The 24,850-nt window shown below is 42.7% G+C and overlaps 2 protein-coding genes across 5 annotated transcripts; both read left to right on the forward strand.

The window, feature by feature from the left end:
- The first annotated feature begins 1,694 nt into the window (after nt 1-1,694).
- mfsd6a (major facilitator superfamily domain containing 6a) lies at nt 1,695-9,139 on the forward strand. Of its 3 annotated transcripts, none has more exons than XM_083685414.1 (7): nt 1,695-1,914; nt 2,490-4,014; nt 4,851-4,948; nt 7,057-7,218; nt 7,347-7,445; nt 7,726-8,006; nt 8,470-9,139. In XM_083685414.1, the coding sequence occupies exons 2-7, from the start codon at nt 2,492-2,494 to the stop codon at nt 8,578-8,580; spliced, it is 2,274 nt and encodes a 757-aa protein (XP_083541540.1). In that variant the 5' UTR covers nt 1,695-1,914; nt 2,490-2,491; the 3' UTR covers nt 8,581-9,139. The 3 variants fall into 3 exon arrangements, with proteins under 3 accessions (XP_083541540.1, XP_083541539.1, XP_083541541.1); XM_083685413.1 differs by having other exon boundaries at nt 1,695-1,909; XM_083685415.1 differs by lacking the exon at nt 1,695-1,914 and adding an exon at nt 1,921-2,024.
- A 6,562-nt stretch (nt 9,140-15,701) lies between these two features.
- Nucleotides 15,702-24,281, forward strand: nab1a (NGFI-A binding protein 1a (EGR1 binding protein 1); the record flags this gene model as incomplete). Of its 2 annotated transcripts, XM_083684709.1 has the most annotated exons (8): nt 15,702-15,982; nt 16,813-17,627; nt 18,075-18,208; nt 18,402-18,465; nt 20,306-20,425; nt 20,952-21,120; nt 21,767-21,901; nt 22,649-24,281. In XM_083684709.1, 7 exons carry the CDS (start codon nt 16,815-16,817, stop codon nt 22,723-22,725), a joined length of 1,512 nt encoding a protein of 503 aa, XP_083540835.1. In that variant the 3' UTR covers nt 22,726-24,281. The 2 variants fall into 2 exon arrangements, with proteins under 2 accessions (XP_083540835.1, XP_083540834.1); XM_083684708.1 differs by lacking the exon at nt 15,702-15,982 and having other exon boundaries at nt 16,803-17,627; nt 18,402-18,453.
- Between the last annotated feature and the right edge of the window lie 569 nt (nt 24,282-24,850).

Consider the following 24,850-nt stretch of genomic DNA (forward strand, 5'->3'; position numbering starts at 1 on the left):
AGACACGTACAGAGGGCCGGTTACAATAAGACTGGCAGGAAAATGTGGCTCTGTATTTCTAATAACAAAGCATATGTAATATTAATAATCTGTTTCCTTTCTAGATAAAGAATGGCCAAGTGAGAATAAATCAGATGAGGCTTTATTAACATTGTAAGTGAATACTATTCTATCTATTACAAGGCAAATACATGATAACGAAATGTTACAACCTACCCTATGGTAAATGAGAGATAGAGAGAAAAAACAAGCCACATGGCCTGTATACTCACAGACCCACAGTTTGAACCACAACAGCAAGGAAAGAGAAAGATCTGCTCCTTAACATTCTGTTTTATGCCCACATTTCACCCATCAATATTCAAATCAGATGAACCTCATCTTATCAGTGATACTCAGTATTCAAACATTCTTAAACAGAGTCACTCAACTTCAAAATGAGAGTTTACAATGGCCATCAAAGGGATCAAAGAAGGGAGGCACACTAGGTTTGTCTGCCTTCAGCAACAGCACCCTCTAGGGTAGCACCATGGTGTTAGGGTTAGGACAATAATTTTCCGTCTTCCTCTGCCTTCATTAACTTAAATACAAAACCTAGGAGGCTTGTGTTTCTCACCCTCTTCCATAGATGGGAGCTCATGCAGTATGAACATCTTGGACATCCAGTCAAAGGATCAGAGAATGAATCCAGTACTACAGCGATAGCATTGTAGTGCACACTGTGATGAGTAGTTGACTCAAAGAGAGAGAAAGACAAAGGTTTAACAGTTTTGAAGGAATTAATTTGTTAAAGGACTAAGGAGAAGGAGCAGAAAGAGAGAGAGAGTCAGAGAGAGCTATCTATTTTATCATAGGATCAATATGGGAATCTTTACATTACTGGGTTTAAGAGCTATTGAAGATTAAACAAATCCTGTATAAAGAATTTTCCATTCGCCCCTGATTAAGAATATATGACTGCCATAAACATGTCACGCTGGGTTTAAGACGTATTAAAGAGTGAAGTTTGAAACCATTTTTATTTTTTTTAAAAAGACATAAAAGACATAAAAGTTGTAGATTTGTCTCCATCCGCCACTGATTAAGAATACATAGTTGTCATAGCCATGTCACGTTGGGTTTAAGAGTTTGAAGAGAGAAAAACGAATATTCAATATAAAACTAACTTTACCTAGGTTTAACCTCATAGTAATTGTTTGATTTCAAATCCAAACTTTTGGACTATAGAGCCAAAAGAAGAAAAAATGCTTCACTTCACATACGCAGGGCACTGTATCTCCCCTCCTGTGCACCTGCTAGGCTGTCAACCTCATTATGATGATCATACCCGGGCTGGGTGTGTAGTAAATAGCCTAAAACCTATCGATGTCATATTGAGCTGAGTGAATGGTATATGAATGACAGTCATTCAATATGTAGTAATAGAAATAAGGCCATACAAAAAAAAAAAATCGTCCTCCCTAATCTTGAACGAGACCAGCCACGACTGCTATGCTTCCATAGCTCTGTCTATGCATTTGAGAGTGGTTACATTTCTCCAGCCATATCCCTCAGCTGTTTACCCAACAAAAGAAGCGGGGAGACAGGTTTGTTTGAATCCCAGATCTCCCCTTTAACAGACAGGAGAGACGTCACGACATGCCCATCCTCTGCCTACGAACCAGGTGGGAGTCGAGTTCCATTCAAGAGTGAAACGTATGGCCTGAATATAGGAGTGGCTATGGCTGGATTAACTTGTGTATTTGGATGAATTTGTTTTGGCCACATACCAGTATAACCACTGTCATTCTCTGGGAAACGAGCGAATAAGGTTTATTCTGGGCAATGCGAGAAATGTGCACATTGAGAGACGGAATTGACATCGGAGTTGCGCAGTCATAGTTGGATAAGAACGGGGTGATATGAGCAGGTGAAGTACGTGGCGATTTGGGGAATAATTTACAATTGAAGAGATCCCCAGATTCACTTCATTCATGTAGTGATCTATGATTATTTGGGGAGTGTGAGCGTTTTGCGTTTAGATGGTAAAGCCTTAAAGGGATTGTACATGATTGTTTACCGCGATTTATTGTTGTTTCAGTCATAGATCGATCAGTAAAAGTTATGTATATTCATGTTTATGTTTGCTTTATTGCCAATTTAGCTCGTAGTACAAGTTGCATCTTTTGTTAGTGAAATATTCAATATAATGGTCCTTATTTGTCAAGGGATCGCATTTACTTCCGCATAAGCGAGGCAGGCAGATCGTATGTCTGTGCAGGCAGTCTGATGAACATTCTCAGGATGAGCCTTTTGTTCTCATTGGAGTCAGTCACAGTGAATTTGTTGGAAAGCCACCTATTGAACCAACCCTGTCCCAATTGTGCACACACTGTTGTAATAATGTACTTATTATTAGTTAAAATATAGGTACTTTGGTCTGGGGTTGGTGCTTTGACCAAATAGGGCTTCACATGTCAATCACTAACCTCATAATCTCTATTTTACAGAAATGGCAACCGATGACAAAGTCGCCATCCTAACAGAGGATGAGGAGGAGCAGAAGAGGAAGTATGTCCTTGCTGAGCCTTTTAACAGTCTGTCCCTGGAGCTGCAGACAGAGCCTTCCACCTCCGTTCCTGACCCAGACACACCTGCTCCGGGGACACCTGCCTCTTCCCCCCCCAGGGCCATAGACTGTTGTGAGAGGCTCTGTCTCAGAATCAACAGCCAGCTCCTCGTCTCCAAAGTGTTCTACTTCTTCTTCTACGCAGCCTATGGCTCCCTGCATCCCCTTCTAGCTGTGTACTATAAGCAGCTTGGTATGTCACCAAGCCGCAGTGGCCTGCTGGTTGGGATCCGCTACTTTATTGAGTTCTGCAGCGCGCCTTTCTGGGGGGTGGTGGCCGATCGCTTCAAGAAGGGGAAACCGGTCTTGCTTTTCTCTGTGCTGTGTTGGTTGGTGTTCAACTGTGGCATCGGCTTTGTCAAACCAGCTGCCATGAGCTGTAGGGAAGATGGTGCCACCACTGTGGCCCCGACACTTCCTCCCACTGTAGCCCCCATGAATGTCACACTGCCAGGTAACTCCACCAATCATGCGAGAAGAAAACGTCGGGATTTGGATGGCTTCCCATTGCTTTTAAATGACCTTGATTCCACCTATCACATACGCCACAGGTATGAAAGAAGCACAGACACCAATTCCACAGTTGTTCCTTACGAGCAGGGAAATACCAGTCACATTCTGTCAAATACCACACCCGTGACGACGGCTTCGACCATTCGCACCCCCGCCCCGACCACACCCAAAAAAGGCATTGTTTTCAACCAAGACCAGGTGGAGACCATCTTCCTCCTGATCCTGCTGGTCATCATCGTCGGGGAGTTCTTCAGTGCTCCGGCCGTGACCATTGTGGACACGGTTACTCTGCAGTACCTAGGGACCCACCGTGACCGCTACGGCCTGCAACGGATGTGGGGCTCCCTGGGCTGGGGCCTGGCCATGCTGTTAGTGGGCATCTGGATTGACCACACACACCTGACACTCTTCATCGACGGCCTAGGCTGCGTGCCGCCTGAGTACAAGAACTACCAGATCGCCTTCATCGTGTTCGGCGTCCTGATGGGGGTGGCCTTGGTGGTCGCCACGCAGTTCTCCTTCGACAGCGGGGATTACAGACGAGAGCTGATGGAGGGGGCCGAAGAGGTGGAGGTCCCGCAGGGAGTCAGGAGCGTGACCTCCTCGGAGGGCACCTCGGACCAGACCCCTGTGTCCCCTGAGTCCAGCGCTGAGCAGTTCACCTACAGTGACCTGATCAGGCTGCTCTGCAGCGTGCAGTACAGCACGGTGCTGTTCGTCGCCTGGTTCATGGGGTTCGGTTACGGCTTTGTGTTCACCTTCCTGTACTGGCACCTGGAGGACCTGAAGGGCACCCCCACGCTGTTTGGAGTCTGTTCTGTCCTGAGCCACATGGCTGAACTGGCCGCCTACTTCACCAGCCATAAATTTATAGAGCTGGTGGGCCACATCAGGTAAGGATGGGCTGTTTAGCAGGCTGATATGACTTGGAAGGGATCACATTATCCTTCATTTCTTAAGCAGATGGTTTTAGCGTTCCACTGAGGCTTTCACACTCACCACCCCTATGATCTCAACTACAGTTGCTACAGAATGCACCACTGTGAAAGCATTTGAGAGTGACGTATCTCTTGCACAGCGTAAGGGGCATTTCAGATTGTGGTGTTAGAGAGAGGCCCACAGGCAGCTTTGTGACCCATGTTTTTACTCACAATATCATCACCTATTAGCAAGACAGAACCCTGTAGAGGGTTTTGGTTATTTATTAGTTGAGGACAACATTTTTGTGATATTACAAAAATGGCTTTTATTAAGTGATAGCAACATTAACAGATGTCGGTCAGAAATTGAGTAGATTTCCATGAACATACTTTTCATCCTGGAAGTGTAACAGTTAAATTACAGTAGTTCAAAGGTTTCTGTGGTCATTTGTTAGATTTATGCCAGTGTTTTTACCTTTCAAGTGCCACTTCAACTATGCTTCTAGGTTATTTCTTTGGACCTTGGATGAATGAATTTCCCTATAGAATTATGATAACACTCCAGACAAAACTCTGCTCTAACGTTTCTTTTTTAAATGATATTATTTGCTTATTCAACTTCAAGTCAAAAAAGAAAGGAATTTGCTGTCTATTGTCCCTCAAGGAGACAGTAGTTTGTGTGCGGTATTCAAGTATTCATTCACTGTCTATTCAGCAAGTGGGGCTAGAATGTAATACATGATTTATTTTACAAGTTGGAGTAGTTAACCTCTCAGGGTCATGTTACTAATAGCTGTTTCCCACCCCAGGGTCCTGTACATTGGCTTGGCGTGTAACACCGCACGCTACCTGTATATTTCTTATTTGGAAAATGCATGGATAGTCCTGCCCATGGAGGTCCTTCAAGGTAAGCGAAGAAACGTCAGACAGCAGCATCATGTTGTTTGCATTAGACCAGGGGTGTCAAAGACACAGTTCCAAGCTTCAGATTAACCCATTTTGAAAATAAGGCATTTGTCTGAGTTTGAGTAGGCTACTGTAAAATTGAGCTCTGTGGAAATGAGGCATTGTGGGTAGGCTGAGTATAGGCAACTGTAATGTGGAGTATTGTAATAATACTGTATGAGGCACTGGTGCACACAGCAGTGGACATTAGTTTAGCTTTACGAACAAATTATTATTATTTTAATTTTTTCCGGCCCGCGTGAGGTTGCATTTGGTCCAATGCGGCCCGCGACCAAAACAAGTTTGACACCCCTGCAACACTAAGATTGGACTGGAGTCATTTGTCCAGTCTCAGAAAGGGCATCGTAGGACATGAACTTTCTCTGTTGGTTCAAGCATTCCTTATCTAACATCCTTTTCCGTGGCAACTCAACACTAAACAAGAACAGGATACTCTTTGAAGAAATTGAAGTATTCATCAAAGTGCCATTACAGTATCAAACAGAGCAATACAAAAACAACCATTTTAAAAACAGTGTAACCAACAAGGAATGTAACAATAATGGTATCTTCATAAAGCGTGATCAGCTCATGTCTCAAGCCTCATGGCGTGACTAGTGGATGTAGTTTAAAATTGCTGTTAATTTTTTTGTGGTTGCAGATGAGAGACTATTTAGGACCGGTCTCTAGACTAGTCAAACCAACCTCTCCCTCTCTGACACCTTTGCTACAAAATAGCCTCTACAACTTCTTCATATTGTGCATTGTATACGATTGTGTTCTGCTTTTCTGGTTAATCATTTCCTACCCCACCCCTCATGGCAACTTGATCAGTAACATTAAGGAATACAGAATGCAACCAACGTACAAAGCTTAGTAGAAAAAAATCTGTCATTACAGTGACATTTCTTCCACCAATGTTTCAGCTCAGTAGCCTTCTTGAGTGTATGACTCTCATTTTGTTCTCAGTTTTGAATTTGACCAAAAACAACAGTGATATCTGTAACCCTGTAAAACAGTTTGCTTTGGCGCTAGGTTCTATCTGAGCTCTACATCCTAGAGAGAGGAGTGTTTTACCCAACCCACAAAACAAAGAAAGATGAGGTTATCACATGACTTAATCTGCATGCAGCCATCACAAAGAACACTCACTGAATTACAGGCCTGGTGCTGAACAGAAGGGATGAGTCAGCACGTGTCGCCACATCCTTATCTTCTGGGCTCGAGCTCAACATCAAAAGAAGCAGTTTCCGCTCAGTATTTTTTCAAATGTGTTTTGCTGTCGAAAAAACGAAACGAAAGAACCAAATATGCCTGACAGTTGAAGAAGGTTAAGGCATTTGTCTGTGCTTTATTTGTACTTTCTGAAAAATATGAATTGTTGAAATGACAGGATGCAGTGGTTGATTGTTTTGGATTTACACATTTGTTTATCCTAATGGCTTTCCTTTTGGCATCATTCAATGACTAGGCTGTACAGTACTTAGTAGACCATATATAAGATGGCAGTTCCACATTGAAGGTTAAGCAAGGAAATGCTACAAGTAATGTAATTAACACCATGTGCAAATAATTGTTGAGTTTGTGCTGATTTAGTGCAAGAATGGTCAAATAGAATGACTCAAATGAGGCTTTAATAATACTGTGTACTTATACAATTATTACAAGGCAAATACTTGTAACTGAATGAACAATGTTACATTCTATCCTCAATGGTAAATGATAGATAGAGAGTAGAGGTCATTCTTACAATACTACTCACAGCTCGGATGTGAACACACGCCAGAACAAAGATAAATCATTTGTCCATTTACCTCTGTTATATAGACTAAAGTATTTAAATTAGGAGCTGTTTGCAAGGAGACCAATCAGAATTCCTCCTATCACTTCTACACTGATGACATCACAGCTCCGACAACTCTCACAAAACATCCCAGCCATTTGTCCACTCCGGGGAAGGGATCCCAAGGAAGAGGGGCAGAATAGCTCCCCTTTCATACCCAGGTCAAGTGTGTGTGGTTGTCTGTGCTGGTTTGTAGGTGTGACCCATGCCTCTGTGTTGGTTTGTAGGTGTGACCCATGCCTCCGTTTGGGCAGCCTGTATCTCCTACCTGAGTGCGGCGGTGCCCCCTGCCCTCCGGACCTCCGCCCAGGGTATCCTGCAGGGCCTTCACCTGGGCCTGGGCCGTGGCTGTGGGGCCATGGTGGGGGGAGTCTTTGTCAACTACTTTGGTATGAAGCCGGACACACAGTGTCAATTCTGACAGGCCAACTACAATACAGACAGGCCACCTACAGTACAAAATGTTATGTTTTTATTGTTATGTTTGATTTTGTTTGTGATTGTGTCTGTTTTCTAGGAGCTGCAGAGACCTTCAGGGGGATTGGAATGGCGTCTCTCGTCATCCTCCTCATCTTTTCCTTCATCCAATGTCTCACCGGACAGAACGAGGACAAGGGTGAGGGAGGGGAGAACACTGACGTACATTTCCTTTAACTCACTAACTGCCAAAGTATTCCGGAACACTCACCACCTAGAGTGCCAAGTGTTTTATGTGGTATTTACCTAGCAACAACACTTTGATTACAAAATGAAGCATAATCATTTATGCATTCAAGTCGCCCTTGGCACTCTAGAATGTTAACAATTTGGGTGACTTTATTCACCCTCGGCACTAAATAAGTTAAATGATTTCCCGTGCCAAAAAAGAACGACCGTCGTCTTCTTTACCTCCGCAGAGGACCAGATGCTGGCTGAGAACATCCCCGTGCCCTCCAGTCCAGTGCCTATCGCCACCATCGACCTGGTGCAGAGCCAGAGTGGTGTGACCACGCTGCACCCGGAGCTCCGACTGCCTGCTAAGAAGACCAAACACCAGGAGGAGCAGGAGGATGTGAACCGGCCGGCCTGGGTGCTGTCAGGCTCCCCCTGGGTCACCATTGCCTTCGCTATCTGTCAGATCAGAGAGCTGGTCCTCATGACCAAGAACCACCCGCCCACAGAGACTCAGCCCCTGCAGGTAGGCTATGATCATGAAGATGTGAAGACGAGGGCTCAAAGGGGAAGTCGTGCTGTTCTCAAATGTGCTAACCTAAGTGTATACTGTACTTTTTTGCTGTTTTAAGAATATTTCTTCAATCATTTTGAATGTGATTTTTTTTTTTTTTTTGGTTCATGACTTCATATTAACACTTTTCTTTTAATCCTACGCCTTCCTACACATTGAAGAAAGGTGAGAACTGATGTACTGCTGCAGAGGTTGATGGAATGCTTCTCTGGGTTGAGAGTAAATGGTTTTGTGATGTGTGTGCGTGCGTGTGTGTGTGTGTGTGTGTGTGTGGTGATAATGGCTTGGGAAAATATGATCTAGGTCCATGTTCGGACTCCCTAGTGTAGTGCATGGTTTGACTATCAGCTCTGAGTGTATCAAATATTTTGTCATCAAGATTTGTAACCAATGAGGTTCTTTTCCCTGTTGCTAGGAGACAAATGAGCGGCGGTCTAGTGAATATGAAGCGGTGGAGACGTCACGCCCAGACTCTGACCACAGCACTGAGTACACCCACTCACAAGGGGCACCCACCTCATCCTGAGTCTCCCTCCCTTCACAGACCAGAGTTCTTTCTACCAGGGCATCTTCACATGGCCTTTGTTGCTTTGAACCCTTTCCAGCTGTAATTTGGAAGCTTGTGTTATTATACAGAGCTGACACTCACAGTATAGGTCCTTCTCCTTTGACTGCTTTTACCACATATATAACTAGGAAAGCATAAAAGTAAGAGAGCACTACTGTACATTGGCTGCCTTGGGAATAGGATAACATAATTTAAAGTCTTGCTGACAAGTTTGTTGGATGGAACCATAAATGAAATGTTGGCATGTAGAAGTGCCTCTTTACATGCCTTTAAAAGTGTATATTAATGTTATACTGTACAGTACACCACCAAATAATAGTGTATCTGTAATGTTCATTATATCTGCATAATGCTGCATATGTCCTGTCTTTGTGAGTCATCTGACATTCTGTTAATAATACTTTTTTATCTAGATTGGGTATTATGCTGGAAAAGTGATTGCATCACACTCAAAACAATACCATGACAACGAAGCTATTAGCAAGATTGTTGAACGTGATAAAATATTTTTTAAATACGTTTGTATTTGATATTTGAGACCTATGTGCTAGTTATTGCAAGTAGCTAACGTGACCAGTCGCTAATACAGTGTCCAGCGTAAGTAATGGGACGGTGAAGCATTTTTCTTCTTTTGGCTCTATACACAAATGTTTAGATTTGAAATCAAACAATTACTATGATTTTAAAGTAGAGATTCTCATTTTTTATTTGATGGTGATTTGTGTACATATTGGTTTCACCATTTAGAAATAACAACATTTTTTATACATACTCCCCCTATTTCAAGCCACCAACAGTAATGGGACAATTACTGTTGACAGGTGGTTGGTCAAGTGTGTTCCATCACATCATTTGTGCAGGCATAAGAGAGCTGTCAATGTCAAGTATTGATTCTAGGCTTTGGATTTGTCTTTGGAGTCTGCTATTGGTGTTAAAAAGAGGACCAAAGAGATGTTGATGAAACGTCCGCTGAATACATCACTAGCCGAACTACAGAGGCTTCACTGCAAGGTGCAAACCGCTAGTTATCCTCAAAAAGGATGGCCAGGTTACAGTACAGAAAAAAGTATCTGCCCAAGATTTACAGCATATCACCTCATCTGTGAAGCATGGTGGAGGAGGTGTTATGGTTTGGGCATGTAAAGCTGCCACTAGAAATGGCTAACTTGTCTCAATTAGTGATTGTAACTGCTAACAGCAGCAGCAGAATGTATTCTAAAGTGTACAGAAACATCTTGTCAGCCCAAGTCCAAGCAAATGCCTCCGAATATATTGGATGGCGCTTCATTATACAGTAATGCAATGACCCCAAACATACTGCCATAGCAACTTGGGAGTTTTTCAGGGCCAAAAAGTGGAAAGTTCTTGACTGGCCAAATCCAATTGAACATGCATTTAATTTCCTAATGATAAGATTTTAGGCAAAAAAACTCAAAACAAATAACAACTGAAGATGGCTGCAGTACGGGTCTGGCAGAGCATCACCAGAGAATATACCCAGCATCTGGTGGGGTCAATGGGTTACAGACTTCAGGAAGTTATTGCATGCAAAGGATTGTCCACCAAATACTAAACAACGACCAAATACTAAACAACGTGTAGTGGACATTATATGAATCTGTCCCATTACTTTTGGTAAAAATAGAGGGATTATGTATAAAAAAGTGTTGCCATTTGTACGTGGCATAACCAATATGTACCATCAAATAAAGCTGAGAATCTCTACTTTATCCTCATAGTAATTGTTTTTTTTTAATTTATTTCAAATCCAAACTTTGGGGTATAGAGCCAAAAGAAAAGAAAAACAATGCTACACTGTCCAATTACTTACGCAGGGCACTGTATATCTGAAAAACAATTTTTATAAATAAATCTTCTAACCTGCACAGTTTTTCACACTGTCTCATTTATATGATGATGGGGAAAGCGAAATAATGAAGAATATTCAATTATATTACGGTGGGAGTACATTTTTATTTTATTTTATTTTGTGGCAGTGTAGCAGTGCTGCACGTTTGTTTGGGTGTCTCCAGCGGGGATTGTTGCCTTTATGTATTCTTTAAGAATGTATTTATTGCTCCTGTCTTCCTGCAAATTGATTAAGTTTGATTGATTTTAAGTTCATCATATTGTAAACCGCAGTCAAGCTTTCAACACTTGAGATGAGATGCAGAATGTCCTGTAAAATAAATCAATGTTTTGAAGAAAAAACTCACTGCATTCTATCTTCATGCAATTTTTTTAATTCCAAGAAAGGACACTTGGTGGTAGTAGTGTACAAGTACAAGACTCATGAACCATACTACCAGCGTGTGCGTGCGTGTGTGCGTGCATGCATGTGTGCGTGCGTGCGTGTGTGCGTGCAGGTTATTGAGGTCATGGTGGGCCTGCTGCTGATGGGATTGTGTGGGAGGACAGTAATACCGTTCCTCAGAAACTAGACTTGCCATCTGCAGAATCGTCTTGGCGGAGAGCATGTCTAATAGTGGTGTAAATGTGTCGACTGGCTTGTTTGTCTTTACCAGTTGTCTTTGTTTTGAACTGAGAAATTAATTGTTTCCCTAACCCACATTATTGCACTTCAGCAGTCAACTGTCAAATGCAGCCATTTGCCACATCAAATGACTATGTTGTCTATACATGATGTTGATGTGTGATAGTCATACTGGACATCAATGGAATACATCATTTGTCAAACTTTCTCACTCCACTACATGAACAGCATTTCCTCTGTGGCTCAGTTGGTAGAGCGTGGTGCTAACAACGCTTAGGTTGTGGGTTTGATTCCTGCTGGGACTGTATATACTGAAAATGAATGTACTCACTCCAATGTAAGTCACTTCAAATAAAAACATCAGCTAAATTGCATATATTATTTCAACTTATTTCTTATGAAGAATCCAGAAGCACATGTCGTAGTAATTGTGAGCTACAATGGTTGCATCGATCTTATTTGTATTTTCTGAATTTGTTAAGAGATTATTTTAAGTGTAATCTAGAACTGGTCAAATTATCATCAGTCAATCCATTTGAAAGTCAAACAACATGATTCAGCCAAATGCCACTATTTTTAGATTTTAGCACCCTGGTATGGTACACCGTTGGATGAAATGCCTTGCGGATGTGGCTTTACAGAAAGAGTTGAGTCATCAGTAGGACTGGTCCTCCTTTGTGCCTGTGGACACTCCCAACCTGCGAGGAGAAATAGGATCAGACAGCTGCCATGGTTAGTCTTGCATCACAAGACTGTTGTAGTAGTAGCGTCACTCACTTTAATGACAGAGCACACTGATAATGCTACATCGAATAAGCTACATACTATAGCTCAGCCACAGTAACATGACAAGTGGAAAGATATGTGTCATATTTTCACTAACATCGTCTAACAACGCTGAGGTTGTAGGTTCGATTCCCACTGGGATACACTGACCATATATGCTGAAAAATGCATGCACTCACTGCAATGTAAGTTGCTTTGGATAAAAGCATTAGCTAAATGGTATATATTATTATTTGCATACATACATTCTTTAGGAAACTGAATGAACACACTGATTGCACGTACATTTCTGATTCCTCACCACCAATCACACAGTCACCAGGATGCTCTCCAGTGTGTGAGGGGAACAGCCCTGTGAGACAGTGTGAGGCTTTGTCTTCTCTGTGATCAATCGGCCCATACATGACGCCCACGGGGCCGGCCCTTCGTAGGCGCCCTCGGCCCAGCCCACCAGCCCCTCACAGCCTGCAGAGCACAGCAGGAGACCTCACAGCCCAGTCGGCTCCCATCAATCCTCTGTGAGGCAGCCAGGGCCGGGCCACAGGATCTAAGGACAGCGCTGGAACCACACACCAACCCTCCTCCACTCCTCCAACCCACATCATTGTCCCACCATCTCAATTATGTCTGTTTCTTTCAAATCCATTTCGAATCCATGTGAAGTGCAGAGAAATGGGTATTTGGATAAGTAAATAATGTGAGGAAAAGTAAGTTGCAGAGGTTTTCTCATTGAGTCAGGGACTTGTGTTTGAAAGGTAGGCGGTGAGTGGGGGGGACTAATCCCTAGCTGCTGTTGTTTTTCGTGCCTGTTGGGTTGAGATCAAAAACTTAACAGCAATAATAATAATGCAGAATGTGTGGCTTTACTTCAAAGAGGAAATCAACATGACTTATACTCATTCTGTTTGAATAGTTTCATCAGAACTTATGTTTCTTTTTTTCCTTCGATTTTCTTTTTCTTTTTACAAAATGTGATAGATCTCTGATAAAGAACTAGTGATACCTCGTACCATAATAAAGGTCAGAGGCTTTATAAGGTTGCCTGACAGGCAGCTAAGACTGTAGTTAACATAGAGATGCTAATGACCATTTTACCCTAGTTCAAAAAGCGCCCTCAAATAAGTGAAAATCGAATGGACCTAACATTTATCATCAACATGACACAAACGCACATGAGAGGGCTTGCCGCTGTGGCAGAAGCGTTGTCCTGCATTAGCGGATATGACACACATTAGCAGGGCTGGGCGGTGGGCGGTGAAGGGTGGGCGGTGAGGGGTCTCTGGTACCTGCGTGGTCACACACCCGCCCACATGGGCAAATCCCCTAGAGCACACAAATACAATTCCCCCTCATTATCACCGTGCGTGTGTAGACTGGAGAGACAGATAAGCCCCCCACAGACACTCTGTGTGGGCAGTGCAATCCTAGCCTCGCTTTGTGGCCAAGTTTGGCAGCTGTGGTATTGATTACAATTCATAGGGAACACTAATTGTACACCTGCATGTTTAGGGTTATCACTGACCTAGCACAATTACCATAGGGACATTGATCACAAAATGGGTTAAAGATTTATGTACTACCATAAAACTTTGAAGATTGCTCACTCTATACTGCAGTCCCTATCTCTGCATTTCAGACAACCCCCGCCCACACAAAAACACCCACACACACACATCCGCCCACACACACACACTTTCCGCCCACACTGGGACACACATGTTCACTCAGACATAAGCTGCTCATGCCATCCCACACTTTCTCACAAACACACACAAAGTAATGTGCTACAGTACTGCTCAGTACCCACCTACAAATTGTATTTTTTTCCTGACAAACACACCACTCTCACATAAATCTGTAAGACAAACACACATTCACATATCAATGTTTTCCCACAAATATAATATTGTAGGTAACAACGCCATGATATAGAAATAGTGAACTAAAGACATTTGCTGTAATGCTCATACACATCAACTATAGTATACAGTAAATCCCTTTTGATTCCCACCGTTAACAGAGCCGTTATACGAGTGAATATCTTAAAAGTCTCAATGTTACAAAAGAGGAACTTAGAGGAAAAGCCTTCCTTTAGTGCATGAGTGTGGGGATGTGGGTTGGTTGGGGGAAGGTGGGGGGGGGGGGGGTATGGGTTGCCAGAATTGTGTGGGTGTTATCACAGAGTGTGGGGCTGACAGGCTCCTGCGTGGGTTTGACGCTGAAGTGTGTTTGAAATTGGGAAGGGAAAAGTTGCAGAGCACACTTAAAGTGCATCTCACTTTCAAAAAGGACAGCGGTAGTAAAGAATAGAAGGCGAGTGGAACGATAGCCTATTTTAGCTTAGGATTTAGTCCTTTCTCCCAGCTCTCTTTGTTCATTAATGGTTGTTCTAATGAGCGTCAGTAATGGGGAGCAGGGTCCAGGCATCTTTAGAGAGGTGAAGGGGTTTGCAGGGGCTGAGCTACTCTGGTACCTGGGTGCCCTGGGAGGTCAGAGCTGTGCACAGACAGACAGGATTAAAGGAGTGGGTGGGCTGCTGGAAACTGAGCCTACTGTACCTGTTCCCCCCGACCCTGTGGAAAACACATCATTAAATCTGAGATGAAAAACCAACAGCTGCTCCTCTTCGCTGACTCAATTATCATCATCATTCTTCTTCATCTGGAAATTATTATCAGTAGCTCTGCAGCAAACAGACAGTGGTTGACTCGGATGCCTAGGAGTCTTATTTAAATAGCCTCTGGAGAGCGGGAAAGAGTTGTTCTGCAGTGTGTAGATCCTAGCTTTTGTTTCCATAAGAAAAACAAAGCTCATCTCCCAAGGCTGCACATCGTGGTGGCTGGCCTAATTCCCCAAAATAGCTAATTGATACTGAAACAGACTTACGGATTACAGTTATTACATGCACTAGTTTTGTGTGGAGAGATATCCTGTCTCTGAGAGAAGGAGATTATCAAAAGATATTATGGTTATTTTAAAACCTTTTTCATTGCAATTTTCAAAAAGCACATTCAGTTCGGACAAGGTAGCCTACTGAAGATGAACATCAATATGTATTTATTTATTAGATTTTCTCTTTCATTTGACATTATGTCAGCCTCAAATGCACTGCAGGATAGGAAGAAACACCATAGCCTCAAGTCTTAATATATATTACATTTGGAGAGGCAAAGCACTAATGGTAGTTGAATCTCAGTGTGTGGGTGTGTTTAAGTCCTCAGAGAAAGGTTCATAGTCTGTGTGCACATGGGACCAAATCGCCTCATCTCCACCCCAAGTCCCTGCCTTAATTCTGAGAGCCAAAACAAAGCAATGGTGGAACATGAAGTACAGTACACACCACATTACTATCAGACCCATCCCAAGGTGAAATAAAAATAGACCAAATCAACCCTCTCTGAATGCAAGTAGTAAAATCAATCCTCTCTGAATTCAAGTAGTAAGAGCAATGTGTCCAATGGAGAAAGGTGTTCAACAGCTCATTATGCTTCCTCTGAAATGCCAATAGTAGACTATTGCTTCACCGTCTACGCGGGCGATTGGGTGAGTCTGCTCCACTCCCAGCTGACCCAGGCTGCTGCTGTTGAGATGTGGTGCTTGGTATTCCATGCAGAAGCCTCCCACGCCCCTGTCCGCCCACGCCAGGATTTGCGTCACGCAGGCGCGTAGGCGTGAGCACTGTAGCAACCGCGGAATATCCCAATTTCAATATATCTGGGGAGGAGGGTGTAGCAGGCGGCTCTCACATCGAAGCTTTTACGTCCTACACAACCCTATTTCTCGTCTTAAGCCAAAGGGGTTAGAGGAGGGGACCTAAAGTTGTCCAAAAAGAGGAATAGCCAAAGATCTAGAGAGCGCACTCTACAGTTGGTGCCAGCGCGTAGAAAGGAAATTATTGTTTGTTTTTTTAGAGCGAAATCTTTTGGATCTACTCCGTTTTGACAGGTTCTTCTGAAACAGTTTGTGGCAATTACAGTACATTAGGCTTCTGGCAGTTACAGTAGACTGGGCTTCTGTCTACACTGTAGCTACATTGCAACACCTAGACAAAGGAAACTAAAGGGAGCCAACGTTCTCCAGGTACGTAACCTACAATAATTTGGCATCGACTATCATTTGTTTTATGCATTTGTGTCCTTGATAGTGTTACATTCGACCATGAGTTTTGCTCTTCTTCCTAGAGGGTGTATTATTTGTACATAGCAGAGAGGAAGAGAGATGAGTCAGCGTGACATTTGACTGGTGCTCACTCTGTTTTATTGTTTTGCATTTTTTTGTGTGTTTCGAAACTAATTCGTTTTCCTCATGTTGATGTTGATATTGCACATGTAGAATTGGTTTTGGTGAATATGCCTTGATCATGAACCAAAGTGAAAGTCAAGACATTGTCTCTGTACTCTGTTCTGTGGAAGGTTGAGTTCGTTCAAGTTTTCGCTCAGCCATTTACATGACTTCAAGCAAATGTCTGTCGAGATCTGAGGAATAGTTTGCAAATAGTCTGTTCACATTGATAAACTATGAAATTATATTCCCAAAACAACTGTATTCTATCCAGAGGATCAATCAGCAATTGGTATGTTTATGAATGTGTGTGTGTGTGTGTCATGGTTTTAACTGACTTGCTAGGAATGGGTTGGGTAACAAATCGCCTTGGCTAAAGCCAGTGGAGCCTGTGTTGAGAGCCCACCTACGCATGCTGCAGAGGAGGGTTGTGGCATGTGTTCCTCCCAGCAACTCAGGACTCTAACTGCCACTCTTCTAACTGCAGCCCTGATCTGGGCCTCAGGCACTCACAAAGGAAACTCCAAGTCTAGTACCTCTGTCGCTTTTTCTCTTCCTCTCTTCAGTCAAAGACAACATTTTCTTTAGACACAATATCTCATCCCACATACAATCGTTCATGTCCTCAGGTATGGCGGCGGCTTTGCCCAGAACCCTTGGGGAGCTGCAGCTCTACCGTATCCTCCAGAGGGCCAACCTGCTGTACTACTACGAGGCTTTCATCCAGCAGGGCGGCGACGATGTACAGCAGCTCTGTGAGGCCGGAGAGGAGGAGTTCCTGGAGATCATGGCCCTGGTAGGCATGGCCAGCAAACCTCTGCATGTGAGGCGTTTACAGAAAGCCCTGCGGGACTGGGTCACCAACCCGGCGCTGTTCAACCAGCCCCTGACCTCCCTGCCGGTCTGCAGCATCCCCGTCTACAAGCTGCCTGAGGGCTCCCCCACCCCACACAGCACCCAGGAGCGGGGCAGCAACAGTGCCAGGGAGCCTAACGTCAAAGTCCCCAAAGTCCTGGCCGCCACCTGTTTGGACCCAGGCAAGCTGGAGGTGGCCCGGGACAAAGTGGCGGCGGGCTCTCCCTCACAGAGCGCCAGCGAGCCGCGGTTCTGGTCGGGCCACAGCAACGACAGCGAGCAGAGCATGTCCCCGTCCGACCTGGGGTCGCCCTCGTCTCCCCGGGAGGGGCTGGAGGCCCTGGATGCGGCTGCCGTGCAGTCGGTTCTGGAGTGCGTGGACCGGATGACCCCTGCCCTGCCGAAGACGGACCCCGCGGAGGTCAAAGAGCAGCTGAAGGGCAACAAGAAACTGGCCAAGATGATCAGCCACATCTTCGACATGAGTGATGACGATCCACACAAAGAGGAAGAGATCCGCAAGTACAGCGCCATCTACGGACGCTTCGACTCCAAAAGGAGGGACGGCAAGCATCTGACACTGCATGAGGTACAGAAGGGAACCTGATGTAAAGCTAGGCTCAGCGCCACTGCATTTGCCTAACCTCTACTTGTACTAGTAAGGGGATGGTGGAGGGGTAATGAGTGATTTTTAAAGTTTTATTTGTACAAATAAAAGAGCTGTGAATCGTATGGATAAAAATGAGGGTTGTACAGATGAATAGATTAATCAAACAGATTAATCAACTAATGCTTTAGTTACTATTACTACCCCTTTGGTTGTTTAGGCAACGCTTTGGTTTTCTTGTCTTGAATTTTTTTTTTAAATCTCTTACCACCACTGTAGATAGCAAGATGAAAAATAAGGTGGAAAAATGTCACATTTTCTCATTAGATGAATCAACTGATGGGGGGGGGAAAAAAAATTAACACATTGTTTTAATCGACTGACAGCCCTGATACAAATGCTACAAATTGTTCCTAATCTTCCCTGAAGCTGACTGTGAATGAGGCAGCAGCCCAGTTGTGTATGAGGGACATGGCCTTGCTGACACGCAGAGATGAGCTGTTTGGATTGGCCCGCCAGATCTCCAGAGAGGTCACCTACAAATACACCTACAGGACCAGCAAGTAAGACCCTCTCAATCTCTTCCTCTAGGTTAGATACAGTAGTGAGGAAAGCAGGTGTATGAGGTTGTGTTGATTCAACACATTGTCCCTCATGTTAAGACTATAGAATGATGATAATGTGTTAGATTTGATCATGTTATGTATGTTAAGAAGTGTATATTGCACACAGACTGACAGTAACTATCCTCTCTAGGTCTCGCTGTGGAGACAGAGATGAGCCATCTCCTAAAAGGATAAAAACAGAGGTAAGTGCTCAGGTATAAAATAGAAGTTACTTTCTTTAAACACTTTGATATCCAAGCATTTCACCCATACATAATGTCTGTACTGGAAAGTACATTGCCGTGTGCTAATGTTTTACTCAACAAGCACCGACATGTTTTGAATGCCCACTTTCAATTACTTTTCAGTTCGTCTTTATATATGAAGTATTTTTGCTTTGTCGTCTTATCATGCATGATGGCTAACTAGCAACTTCAGAAAACAATGTTAACTCTCATGTTCTGCTGGAGCTGTATATGTTGGCTGGTGGGTGTCTCGATACATGCTTCACTGATATCTGAATACAGAATAAAATAAGCTTTCTCTGTCTTCAAAACTCTGGGGGGAAATTATTATCCTGAATCACTAGGCTTGTTCAACACTTCCTTTAAGGATTGTATCACTCCTCTCAGCTGTTAGATGAATGATTGAAAACATATGTACAACTGTGGCTCTTTGAATAAGGTAGTGTTTGAAAATGAAGAGTCCCCTATTGATCTGCAGTAGGCCTACAGTATGACACTATACAGTGCCTTCGGAAAGTATTCAGACCCCTTCACCTTTTCCACATTTTGTTGTGTTATAGACTCAGTTTAAAATGGATTAAATTTAAAAAATTTGCCATCAATCCACACACAATACATCAGAAGTACAGAACTTGCAAAACAGGTTTTTAGAAATTTCAGTAAATTTATTAAAATTGAAATACAGAAATACCTCATGTACATACCTTGACCCTTTTCTATGACACTCTTAAAATTAGCTAAAATGCAAAAATGTCATCAACAAATCACTCAGTAAGTTGAATTGAGTCCATCTTAATGCAATGATAATAGTTCATGTAATTTTGGAATTAATGTCTTTGTTTTTATAGGGTCTCTGATTTGCATAGGAATCAATTACACACTGTGTAGATTAGGATGTACGCTACCAACTCAGCAAATGTAATAATTTTCTCTTCATCCTGACAACTCCCCAGTCCCTGCCAGTGACAAACATACCCATAACTTGATGCAGCTACCACTATTCTTCACATGAGAGATGGTGCGGATTTGCACCAAACTTAATACTTAACCAAATAAACACATTTCCAGCCACTTTCTTTGCTGTAACACTTGAATTCATTGTTGCACACAGTATGGAGTATGGATATGAGAGATTATTTTCCATTAAGGGATTCTTTTTGGCCACTTGGTTGTAGACCAATTTTGTAGAGTGACTGAGATGATGTTGTCCCATCGACTATGCTTTTATCTCTGCACCATTCAATTTTGTAGATTTTTGTAAGTCTCCCCAGGCCTCAGGGTCGCATTCCTGAGCAGTTTTGTTCCTCTCCATTTGCTCAGTTTGTAATAACAAGCTGATCCACACAGTGTGTAATTGATTCCTATGCAAATCACAGACCCTATAAAAACAAAGATATTAATTCCAAAATTAAATTAACTATTATCCTTGCATTAAGATGGACTCAATTCAACTTATTGAGTGATTTGTTGATGACATTTTTGCATTTTAGCTAATTTTAAGAGTGTCATAGCAAAGGGTCTGAATACTTATGTACATGAGGTATTTCTGTCTTTCAATTTTAATAAATTTACTGGCATTTCTAAAAACCTGTTTTCGCTTTCTCATTCTGGGGTATTGTGTGTGGAATTCTTTGAATTGAATCCATTTTAAATTGAGTCTATAACACAAAAAAAGTGAAGAGGTCTGAATACTTTCCGAAGGCACTGTACATCCCTCTGAATGCTCACCACACACCAGAAGAAATACCATAGCTTGCCCCACCCATATCGCTTACACTCTATATCTTCTCTCATTTCTTGACATCCTCAGGAGAACTTTTTTGACATCCAGGAAGCACTCCAGGCCATCCACATGAGGCAGGAGATCCTGAGGGAGCAGCTAGCGAGTGCCAAATCCAAAGGGGAGGAGACGGTTGGGCGAAACCTCCAGGTAATTAGAGCCTTGCCTGTACTTGCCTCTACAAACTCAGTAGGACTCAGCCCCATGTATCCCATGGTCATTTTTTTCTCATAGGAGGCTGCTCCAGTATACGGTGGCTACAGAGTTATGTTCTCAATCATGTGCTTCATTGCCTTTTTTACCACCTGCTCTATCTGCGATGGAATATCTTCTAATAAACAGTGTAGACTCACTGTGCTACCGTTATCTTATTTATTTTTTTGGGACGTGGGGGTAGGTCAGCTTTGAAAAAAATAGAATTTTAGTTGTATTCAATAGCATTGTTTGTATAATTTCTAGTCCCTTTTTTTTCTCCCTGCCCCAACTCTCCCTAAAAAGGACAATTGTAATTATTATTAAAAAATATATATTTTTGCCCAGCCCCACCTCAGAGGACCTAAGTACTTTTTAATTTTTTTTTTTTTTTTTTTTTTTTAATTTTAACCATTATCATTCTTAGATGAACTTGGTTCCTATGAACGTTTGGTTCCTATGAACGTATGGCTGTGTCTTCCAGGTGCAGCTGGAGCGTCTGTTGGCCAGGCAGATGGAGATTCTCCATGACGCAGCGGTGCAGGAGCGGTTACAGGCTCTGGACTGGAGAATACCAGCAGGAGCTTTGAAGTACCTCAGTGATACTCAGGTCACCAACAGCATGTCTGCAGACAAGAACAGGGAGAACCAAGGTACGCCACTCCTTTTTGTGCTCCCACTGAGTCCCGCTGCTTCTGGCATACGTCACTTAATCCAGAAAGCAGCCATGACACAACCGTGAATCTTCTAAATCTCTAATTCAGTTTGGGTTTTTCTTTTCACACTTCTCAAAAGAGGGAGGAATCATTTTTCAGCTCCCAGCCAGCCTTCAGGGACTCATCTTATTTTCATCTTTTTCTCACTCACCCCATAGGCCTACTGCTGACAGCTCATTACTGTATATCCGTGTTCCCATAAATCCCCTCTGCACTGGTAATTACCACTCCCACGCCTGTTTACCTCCAGCCAGTTGCCCAGGGGGTGTCTCTCTCTATCTAGTTCTCTCTCTCTCTCTCTTTCATAAGGTATGGTTACCAAGAGACAAATGTAAAACAGCAGCTATTAAAAGCACCTTATTCAAGTTGAATGAGAGGAGCATAAAACACTCTAGGCTTAGTGAGTGGCGTATGCTCACACAGCAGATGTGGGGATCACTGAGAGAACACAGGAGGTTTATGCACTGACAGAGCAGATTCAGCCGAAGTGAAAAGCAGTGCCAGTAGAATTGAACATGTAAATGATAGTGTTTAGCCACACTCTCATGTTTGTTTGTTTGTTTGTGTGTGTGTATTGTTTCAGATGAGAGACCGATGAACTTGCGGGTGGTCAGTCAGAACGTGGCGGAGGGGGAACTTACGCTGGGGAAGCAGCTGGCCAATGAGCTGAAGCGTCACCATAACCACAACACAGATGAGGCCAAAACACCAGCAGCAGGTCAGCACAGCAAAATGTTCACTCCCAGGGCACTTAGTGGCAAAGCACACCAATGTGTGCTTAATGTGTATACCATATAATCGCAAGGTTCCTCCTCTCTCTCACCCATCCTTCCTGCCAATCTCTACTGTCTCTACCCCAATAAAGCAGAAATGCCCTAAAAAAAACCATTTTAAATGTTCACGGCATCATACTCCTGAATCCCATGTGTAATGATCTATCACCGTACACATGAGAGACATGATAGTATTCATCATGCTTTATTGCACACACCTGTGTCTTTACAGATAATGAGTGACCACATACTGTACATTCCTCGCAGTTCAGTGATATAAGTGGGTGATATTTCCTACTCTTAAATGTTGATCGTTTGCATACACCTTTCTCCTTGATCTCTTGGCCCATCACACACTGCAGGCTAACATCTGATCACACTTTAATGTATGCTGCCTCTTTAATCTATGATGGCTCTTTGAAGCTGACTCCTACAGTACCAAGTTTTGAGATTTCCTTATACACCACAGCACACCCTCTTCCTTATCTTAACCCACCACTTTTAGTGGTGTTTAATGTTCCTTCGGTTTTAACTTGGTGTTTCAAGATATTTTACCAAAAATGTGCGGTTTTCTCTTCTGAGTAGGTAGTTCTGAGTATATTATTCAACGTAATTTGGAAACGGTATATGGCCATTGTATGTTTTAGGATTATGATAATTATCATGTTTTTTTCTTTGCATTGACTCCATAGAGAACGGGACTTCACAGCGAGCAGCCAACCACTCAGACAGGAAGACCATCAAATCAGAACCAGAGGATTCCACATAGTGCCTCCAGCCTCCTTCTGTTCCCCCTGTTTTACTCACAGTTTACCGTATGCAGTTATCAGTCAATAGATACTAAGCAAGCACAGACACAGTAGAGCCTTAACAACCAATGTTGCCTCAAAAATAGCATTTATTTTCTTTAATTTTGTCAAAGGTTTTTGCCAAAGCATCTAGAGCATGCATTCAGTTGTGGGGAATACTGAGCAGGATGCTCTTCATCCTGTGCAGGTCTTTGTTTATTTATCGATTGTACATGATGTTATTTAAAAAGTGATGGTTATGAAAAGAACACCAAGTTGCATTTTTCTTTGTACCCCATCGATTTTTGACTTGTTTGTCATTTTTTTGTGGACAGCTGATTTACTGCAGTTATTTAAGGCTGAATCATAACTTGAGATCTGCATGCCAAAACCTAGATGTTCACGTAACCTTGGATGTCAATGATAGATTTGTGTAAAACATTGAGTTCAGTGTAGAGATCAAGTTCCGATTCAGCCCTTCATGAATCGTTTTCTGGGTTCAATTCAGAGGAGACAAAATAAAGTTGTCTTTAGAGGAGCAATCTTTTTGCTTCCCCCCGTTGTACTGTATGTATTTATGAGTGCTAAATTTACTTGAGGCAGCAGATGTTCCGTTCTGTAACTCATCCTGAGATCAGTGTTGTAGGTCAGTCTAGCATTCTTGTGTTGCCTGGTACCAACTCTGATCATTTGCTTTGTTTCACTTTTTATTTAGCAAAGCAAAAATTGATCTCATACCGGGCTGCTAGTTGTCATGTTTTCTACAGTTCTCACTGTAGGACATTATCATCAGGCCTGTATATAGTATGGAAATTACAGTAATAATAGCCTAATATCAAAAGCAGGGTTTTGTCAGTGAGTGTAGTAATTTGCTGTAATGTTGTTGTCAATATAGTGTTTGTGTGTAGAGCTAAACCGAATTACTGTTGTTTTAAAAACCAGTAAAAGTGTCTGGTACCACGCGCTGTACAAGATTTTAATGTTACTTAGCATAGCCTTAGATCTTACCAGTGTTTCATCACTAGGACCACAAGTGTATAATTCAAGATGTTCCTTGCTGTTAGAATAAGCTAGGAGATGGCTATCAATGTTTTTGTGTTTTCCACTGAGTAAATATGTCTTGTTCTCATGGTCTTTTTTGAGGTCCAGTTGATACTTTGTCTGACGTAGATGCTCTGCACATGGCAGTTAGTTTTGTAATAGTCTCACTCACTAAGACTGCAACCAATGCAATACTTGTTAATAAGTATGTAATTACTCTTTGTAATTTCACTTTCTGGGCCTACCATTGTTCTGTGCTAGGTGACTGTCGTCTACCAGTGTCCAATACTGGTCATCAGTGTCATATGATGTTCAGAGATCACCGCATGTCCAGCTGTGTGATAGAGGTGTCAATAGTTGATTCATGTTCTTATCACTGTTATTGTACGTGATAGAGTTAGATTAGGTTTGCCTAGTTATGCACCTGTTTTTTAAACACTAATATATTTTATTTGGTATACAGCACATGGACATTAAACTTTATTTTTTGAACTCTTATGGTGGCATGTTTTTACTCATTAGTGGCGTGCAAAATGTGTCTGGTCCCAAAGAGAAGGAAAATGATGTTCTGTGAAAGAGGAATAATTAAGAAATATTTTATTTGACATCTAACCTACTGCATGACAGATAGACAACTTGCTTCAGCAATTAGTAGAGGTGTGAGGGGTGACAAAAGTGCCTGGGGTCATGTCAACACTTTGTCTTCAAAGAGGAATGTATGAACCTCTTGAGTGAACCATTTGCATGAGCGTCACATCAACACATTCTGAAACTAATTCATGACTCACTCTGACGCAGGTCCTTTTCATAGTCGTCGTTGTCGTCACAGATTTTTCTCCTGAGAACAGGTCAACTCATCACTGAACACCCACTCTTGTAGCCCATAGTTTCAACTCTGTCTGATGGCCTCTGCCAATGCAAGTCACTGATGTGTTGCCATGGCAATAATGATTGTGGGCGGCACCAGGAGCAGTGGGAGGGAGCCTGCCTGCCGCTAAGCTGTGTGGGAGTGATCTGGTGAACGCACCATCACCCTCATTTAAAAGAGCAGGAAACTGACTCCTT

This window comes from Argentina silus (assembly GCF_951799395.1).
Source record: "Argentina silus genome assembly, chromosome: 14".
Lineage (NCBI taxonomy): Eukaryota > Metazoa > Chordata > Actinopteri > Argentiniformes > Argentinidae > Argentina > Argentina silus.